Here is a 7,900-nt window from a genome sequence, read left to right as displayed (position 1 = left end):
AAGCCATTTATTGAGCTATACAAAAATTTAAAGTTTTTAACAAAAAAATACAGCTTTAATTAATTAGCTCGAATCCATCAATATTATTCTTTATTAATAGTTTATGATACACAAAAGGTACAGTAATCCTAAAAAAATAGGTAAATGACAAATATTTTTTTTATATCAACGGGAGCAGATGAAGTGGTTCGAATAGATCAAAATAAAAGTAATCACACTGTAAGCATGAATGGACAAAATAGATACATCATGCTGAAATTAACAAGAGGAAGCTATTTTGAGATCTAGATGACGACGACGAGCCCACAAAACTGGCGCCTTGAGTCATTGTGATCAGTCTCACCTGACTAATGGCTAGTTTTGCGAAGAGGGGATGATGCGATATGAATGCTCAAGTATTTTTTAAGCTTGAGATCTTCGTTGAAGATGGCTTGAAATTGAGATAATAATCTCTCACAACCGTAACTATTTCTTCAAGTCAAAATCTTCAAATATTTTGCCAGAAAATTTAAGAGCCATTGCTGCTTTTGTATGTTTTGTACTGTTGGCCAATAAAAAGAAGAGTAAAAAGTAAAGTAATCGCCTATTTTTTCAGGCGGGGCTTAACGTCCAACTCCCAATTAGGTGTTGTGGACGGAGGAGACTAGCAAACATACTTTACTGTAAATTTCTTTTATTAACAATTAAATAAAATCCAAGGCCTAATATCGGGGAATCGAACCCAGTAGAGTCTACATTGAGTTGTTGTACTGTACACGTCGCTCTATGTTTTCTTAATTATAATTGTGTGTTCTAGACGTCTGTTTTGTTTGAAAAGTTAACAGTGTTTAATGTGTTGTTTTGTCGACATTTATACAAAGTTTCAAGCTGATTGCACGGCTAATTATCATAATATCAGTTAAAATATTTTAACATTTTATTAAGAAAAAGAACTGCTTTTGGATAGATCGTTATAATACATAGGTGGTGGGGAGTACTGCACTGTCTGTTTGGTGAGTGACTATTTATTTACAAGAACTGTGAACTGTGAATAGCTGTGTATTAACTTTATTTCGTCTGTCTGAATATAAAAAAAATTATTAAATATAAATTACGTAATTTTAAATTAATTTATGCCTAACAGCTTAAAAAATTACTTTAGCCCTAAAGAGACTAAGCATCCTGGTAGGCCGCTGAAAAGGAGTTTAAGCTCTCCTGAAAATATAAATAAAGTCATTAAAAAACATCAGAGCCTATTTGAAGAACCAAATATGGGTACTCCAAAAAAAGGTAGTGATGAAATAGGTAAGATGTCTATGGATAAGGTAATGGCTTCTTTTAGTGCTTTATTAGACTCTAAAAATTATGCGACTAAGAGCGACTTAACACTAATAGAAGAAACAATAAAAGTGGTTAAAGAGGAAAATTTTCTCATGAAAAAGGAAATAGAAATTTTAAAAGTAAAAGATGCTAGAGGAGAATCTCAGCTAAATAGTTTGGAAAATTATGTTAAACGTAAAAACCTAATTTTTAGAGGGTTAGATGTAAAAAATGATAGCGATTATAAGGATCAAGTTAGCTTATTCTGTCAAGAAGTTTTAGGAATAGAGGAGAGAAAACTGGATTTAATTGAGGCACATCCTATTGGCCGTAAAACTGAGAAAAATAATGTTATTATAGCTTATTTCTCAACTTATTTGGCTACAGTTTCAATTCTTAAGAGAACAAGCCGTCTGAAAGGGACTCTTTTTGTTGTTCACCGAGATTATTCATATGGAACTAGAATGAGGAGAGCAAAATTGTCTGTGATTAAAAAGGAGGTGCAACGGTTAAATAATAATTTGAAAGTCTCTCTATTAGGTGATCGTATGGCCATAGAACGTCATATTTTCGATTGGGATGATACGAAAGGCTTATTATACAATAATTGTGAAGATGGCGTGAAGAAGCTAATGGATATTTTTCATTTGGACTTAAAATCAACAGTTTTGAGAATGACGTCCAAACAAGATCAGCGTGATGCAAATCTGAGAGGTGTTGCTGAGGCCATGGAAACGAGAAGTTGAGATAAGTCCGTCTGTCAGAAAGGTATTTTAATTGAAAAATTTGAGTTGCTTAAAATTGTATATTACAATATTAATGGATTGAAAAGTAAAAGAAAAGATTTTGATTTTTTAAATTATATTAGCGAATTTGATATTTTTTTGTTATCAGAAACACATGTTTTAGAGGAGGAAATTGTTTTATTTAAAAATTGTTTTTCACTGTTTGAATTATTTTGGGTTCCCGCTTATAAAAATAATTTATTTGGAAGAGGTATTAAGGGATTTCTTTTTGGTTGTAAACGTGGAAGCCTCAAGTTTAAAGATATTTGTTTTTTGACTTTTGAAAATATTTTTGTAATTAAAATTTTGGTTAATAATAAGTTGTTACATATTCTTCCAGTTTATCTCAATTCCGGAAATTGGGAATGCGAATTTAATAATATAAACCAATTGTTAAATCAGAAAGATTATTCCTCTCTTATATTTATGGGTGATTGTAATGCAAGGGTAGGGGAGCAACAAATCATTCCAGAGGAAATATTTTGCAATTCTCCAGAACTTGTTAAAGCAGACTGTAGTACGGTTAGGAAATCCAAAGATGTAAAATTGGATGCCAGGGGTAAAAAATTAATAGAATTTTTTGATTTATATAATTTAGTAATACTTAACGGTCGTACCCCAGGTGATATGTTAGGAGAATTCACCTACATCAGTTCAAATGGTTGTTCGGTAATAGATTTGTGCTCAGTTACATCTGATTTGATTCCTAGAATAGAGAATTTTCAAGTAGGCAAGCAACTATTTTCGGATCATTTACCGATTGTTTTGCACATATATTGTAATGAGATTTGTAATGATGATGATGTATTACCTCTTTTGCCAAAATTGCAATGGAATAATAACATGAAGTGTGGCTTCGAGGAAAAACTGAAGAGGCAACTAGAAACATTTGATATATCTTCTGTGAATGTTTTAACCCTTACAGATTACTTAATTCACTGCATTTGGGAATGTGTGCCAAGTAGAATAGTTAAGCAAAAAAATAAATTATTGAATTTTCAAGCTCGTAACGTGTGGTTTGACGGGGACTGTTTGAAGGCCAGGTGTAGATCCTTTAGTGTGCTTAAGTTGTTTAGAAAAACGAATTCTACAATTGTGAAGGCTGCTTATTTAAGAGAAAATAGATTATACAAAGCCTTATGTAAGAAAAAAGAAATCGACTTTTTTAAAACTACGGGTGATCAGATTAGTTCAGTTAAAGATAGCAGACAATTTTGGAAATTAGTGAATAGATGTAAAAATAAAGCGCATTTGTGTAGTAATAAGATAGTCCCCAGTGTCTGGCGCGATTATTTTATCAGTTTGTACAGTCCAGGCTGGGACGCTTCACCGATACTATGGGTGGAACCATCAGTAGTAGATCCTAGTCTTGACTGTACTTTTAAGGAGGAAGAACTTTCATTGGTACTGAGTCAGGCTAAAGATAATAAAGCACCTGGAACAGATAGAGTGCCAAGCGAATTTTTGAAAAATTCACCCAAAATATTCCAGGATTACCTGTTATACGCATTTAATGAATTCTATAATCGTGGTATAGTCCCAACGAGTTTTGGTGAGTCCATTGTTTTCCCAATTTTTAAAAAAGGGGATTTGGGGTCTCCTAGCAACTACAGAGGGATTAGTTTCTTAAATTCGGTCTGTAAGATTTATACTGCTCTCTTGCTTTTAAGGTTGAATGCATGGGTTGAAAGTAGAAATTTGTGGAAGGGAATTAATCAAGCCGGTTTTAGAAAAGGCCATTCTGCTATCGATCATGTTTTCTCGCTTGTTAATATTATTCACCTAAAATGGAAACAGCGAAAGAAAAAGGTATATGCTCTGTTTGTCGACTTTAAGGCGGCTTTCGACAGTGTGGACCGCAATGCCCTTTTATATAAATTGTACACTCTGGGTCTTTCTAGCAAGTTTGTTAATGCCATAAAAAGCTTATATTGCAAAACGGAGGCATCTGTATGGTGTAACGGAGGTCTCTCCCCAAGTTTTGTTACAGAGATGGGAGTTAGACAGGGTTGCTTGTTAAGCCCACTACTTTTCGCTTTATACATACTTGATTTGCCCGAATATGTTGGTGGAGGACTTATGGTTGGCCAGACTAAAGTAAATATCTTAATGTATGCTGATGATATCGTTCTGCTGGCAGAAGACGCTAAAGTTCTTCAAGTGATGATTCAGCGACTGGGTAAATATGTTGATTATTGGAATCTCCGTATTAATCTTGAAAAGACCAAGATTGTCATTTTTAGGAAATGTGGTCAGAGGAACTGTGCGGGTGAAAAGTGGTCATATAAAGGAGAGCCAATTGAGGTTGTAAGAAGTTACAATTATTTGGGTATTAACTTGAACTCGACATTAAATTTTAAACTGCATATAAAAGAGAAATTAATCGTGGGAAGACGCTGTGTTGGAAGTGTATGGTATAATTTTATTAAAAATAATCGGATCAGTTTACCCGCCAAGTATAAGATTTTCGATGCTGTAATTCGATCTGTCTGTTGTTATGGATGTCAAGTTTGGGGTTATGAACTATACGAAGATGCGGAAAAACTGCAAAGATTTTTTATAAAAAGATTATTTAATCTACCGAGAAACTGTCCAACATATTTCTTGCATTTGGAAACGGGAAGGGGTACTCTCTTCGGTTTTGCCTTGAAGCTGCATTTCTCATATGTTTTAAACGTTCTGCTTAATCATTCGAAGGATCGATTAACGTACCTAGTTGCAATGCAAGTAGTAAAGAATAAGGTTTCTTGGTTTCAAAGTTGGCTGCAGTTGGCAGAGAGGTTTAACATATTATTGGATAGCTACCCTAGCGATATATGGAAACAACAAACAAACAATTTATTGTCTGCAGTTATGCAAAACGAGAAAGAGGAATTTCTGTTTCTTGCCAAACATGCACAGTATCATGAACAGTTTAAATTTCTGCAGTTTAATATTTCTTACATGAGTGAAAAATTAAGCTTGGAATATAAAATATTGTTATTTAAAATACGGGGAGAAATGCTTAATCTAAATTATAAGCCTTGGCTTACTGGAACTAATTTTACATGCTCATTGTGTAATTTAAATAAAATTGAAAGTACATTCCATTTCATTGCCGAATGCCCAATTTTTAATGATTATAGATTCCGTTATTTCAATAAAAGTTCCTTATCCGAACAAGAGTTTGTCTCCTTAATAAATGGGAGTAATTGGTTGAATTTAGCATTGTATACAAAATATGCATTAATGTATAGAAGCATGCTTGTGGCTGAATTCAATTACTAAGTTTAATTATAATACTAATAATAAAGAATCAAGTTGTGTAATATTTTAAGATAGCACTTTATTTTATTGTTATAATAATATACTTATTTTTATTTATTTATCAGGTTTATAGGTTAATTTTGAATACATATAAAGTGTAGACTCTGACAGACGGTTTAAGACCATGTCATATAGATGTCTGAAATATAATTTTGTATAGTTGTATTTATTTTGTAATAAAGCATCATTCATTCATTCATTCATTCATTCGAACCCAGTACCAAAATGCATACTAACTTTACTGGTCTCGCCTCTAACCGGTCGGCTATCGTGGCGCCTTAAAAACAAGAGTTACAAGTTCCTATTGATGAATTTTGATTTTGTAACCTATGAAATGGTATAAAAGTTATTCAAGCATCAAGACTTTGTATTACTATCATTTATGAGAAACTATCTTGTTTCCATGATTACAATTGAAATGAAGCCTTGAAGCGAGAACCTCTGAAGAGAGAATTTCTTCATTGTAGAGCAATATTTAGCGCAGGTAAGTATATGAGCGTTGATAAGAAAATAACTGTTATGTTACATAGCTGGAGCTCGACTGATAAGAAATACTTCCTAATTTTCTAATCTTTCCTTGAATGACAATTTACTGAAGTACATACTTTAAAACTTCTACGAGAAAGCTAGGAAGGTACATATGTATGGGTTTATTAGATTGCAAACTCGGCAATGAACTTTAATTAATTATAAACAATGCTGTGCACAATGTTTATGAATAATTTTACAATGTTTTTGTTTTCCTTCTGATAAATGTTTAGATAATATAATTAGTGCATACTGTTAAACTCGAGGAATCTCTCGAGTTGTAATCTCTGGAGCGAAAGTAACCAGACGTAGGCAAGGGTTTCATTTCGAATCCTTTTTTTAATGGTAAAAGAGAAGTTTTGCAGTAAATATTTCAACTATATTCAGCGGGAAAATCATTTATTTTAACAGCCGTAATGACATCATGTTACAATTACGCTTTGTGATATGAGCGTGCTTGTTTGACTAACTTAATAGCTAATTAAGTAGCAAGTAAATTAAGCGAAATTAGTTGTTGTAGTGACAAATGATCGATATGTAATGACGGGTCGATATGGACATAGCAACGTGCAAAAAAGGTTATAGAGTAACCTAGCTGGGGTGAGCAATATAAGTTTTATTTGTATTTTGTATTACAAAAATATAGTGTTCTATCGAGTTGTGTGTTATTTCCTTGTTTGTTTCACCACATAACAAAATTGGTAACCACCGACGTGATTGAAATTAAGTTACTATTTTAATATTTTGAGCGGGTGGGTAACTAAATAAAATTAATTAATCAATCATGAGCGAGGAAGAAAAAGTGACAAGTGAAAAAGTTAGTGCGGCTATACCAGCTGCAGAAGAAGCCGTTACGGTAGCTGCCTATACTACAAACAAGATACCCCCATTCTGGAAGCCTGACCCGGAACTGTGGTTTAGTTCATTAGAGACATTATTTGCTAGAAATAAAATTACTAACAGTGCTACTAAATTCCAAATAGTAGTTACAAATTTGGAATTTGATGTAATGCAACAAGCGGCTGATATAGTGAAACATCCTCCAGATAATCCTTATGAAAGTTTGAAAGGGAGACTTATCAGTACATATTCTGAATCAGAAAATAAACGGATTACACAGCTGTTGGAAGGTAAACACTTAGGGGAAGAAAAACCATCCCAGTTATTAAGGCAAATGCAACAATTGGCAGGTGACACGGTGGCCAAAGATATGGTCAAAATGCTGTGGATAAGGTCATTACCGGTAAATATGCAAGCTATATTACAATCTACCGGCTTTACAGACCCTGCTAGATTAGCTGATATTGCAGATAAAATTCATGAGGTTGTCCCCATTGAAATTTCTTCAGTTTCTAGTCTTAGTCAGACAGCCTCCACATCTAATACAAGTACAGAGCTTATTACAGAAGTGCGACGATTGGCTAATGAAGTTGCAGAGTTAAAGCTTCAGACGCAGCGCGATAAACCTCAAGTAAGAAGAAACAGAAGTCGATCAAGACCAAGGAGGAAAACTCCACCTGACCCCAACTGGCTCTGCTATTACCATTACCGCTTTAGGCATCAAGCAAAAAATGTGAAGCCCCATGCGCGTGGAATCAAACTGAAAAACCAGAACAGGGAAACTGAAGGAGGTATCAGAGATGGCGTTATCGGATACCTCCAGGGGCCAACGCCGCCTGTTTGTTTCAGATAAGGTAAGTGGACGCTCTTTTCTTGTAGACACAGGGGCAGCAGTTTCCGTCCTACCTCCAGGCAAGAATATAAAAAAATCGCCCAAAGATTTTTGCTTATTTGCCGCAAATGGAGCGCGAATCAACGTATATGGCAGGACGATTCGCTCATACGGTCTCGGGGCGCATGCAAAGAGCGCTTAATATTGTGGATAGATGGAGTAGAGCGGAAGGTCTCTCCATCAATCCTCATAAAACTAGGGTTGTTCCCTTCACGAGGAGGAGGAATCTGGGTGGATTGGAGCAACCAAC

At 34.4% G+C, this 7,900-nt stretch overlaps 2 protein-coding genes across 2 annotated transcripts; both read left to right on the top strand.

Annotated features, from left to right (window-relative positions):
* Positions 1-2,510: 2,510 nt before the first annotated feature.
* Positions 2,511-4,395, top strand: LOC141448540 (uncharacterized). Its single transcript, XM_074116943.1, has 3 exons — positions 2,511-3,636; positions 4,075-4,263; positions 4,328-4,395. Exons 1-3 carry the CDS (start codon positions 2,511-2,513, stop codon positions 4,393-4,395), a joined length of 1,383 nt encoding a protein of 460 aa, XP_073973044.1.
* A 2,307-nt stretch (positions 4,396-6,702) lies between these two features.
* On the top strand, positions 6,703-7,611 carry LOC141448532 (uncharacterized). Its single transcript, XM_074116933.1, has one exon. The coding sequence runs from the start codon at positions 6,703-6,705 to the stop codon at positions 7,609-7,611; it is 909 nt and encodes a 302-aa protein (XP_073973034.1).
* The last annotated feature ends 289 nt before the right edge of the window (positions 7,612-7,900 follow it).

The sequence above is a fragment of the Rhodnius prolixus genome, unplaced genomic scaffold (genome assembly GCF_049639745.1).
Source record: "Rhodnius prolixus isolate KJV_2025 unplaced genomic scaffold, Rpr scaffold_1, whole genome shotgun sequence".
Lineage (NCBI taxonomy): Eukaryota > Metazoa > Arthropoda > Insecta > Hemiptera > Reduviidae > Rhodnius > Rhodnius prolixus.
This window is presented reverse-complemented; position numbering and strand designations above follow the sequence as displayed.

Excerpts from the sequence above, each read along its gene's own strand:
- LOC141448540 (XM_074116943.1), top strand. The coding sequence starts at position 2,511 with ATGGGTGATTGTAATGCAAGGGTAGGGGAGCAACAAATCATTCCAGAG. Across the intron at positions 3,637-4,074 it reads TATAGTCCCAACGAGTTTTG|AGATGGGAGTTAGACAGGGT; the intron begins GTGAGTCCATTG and ends GTTTTGTTACAG. Across the intron at positions 4,264-4,327 it reads AGTGATGATTCAGCGACTGG|GAAATGTGGTCAGAGGAACT; the intron begins GTAAATATGTTG and ends TGTCATTTTTAG.
- LOC141448532 (XM_074116933.1), top strand. The coding sequence starts at position 6,703 with ATGAGCGAGGAAGAAAAAGTGACAAGTGAAAAAGTTAGTGCGGCTATA.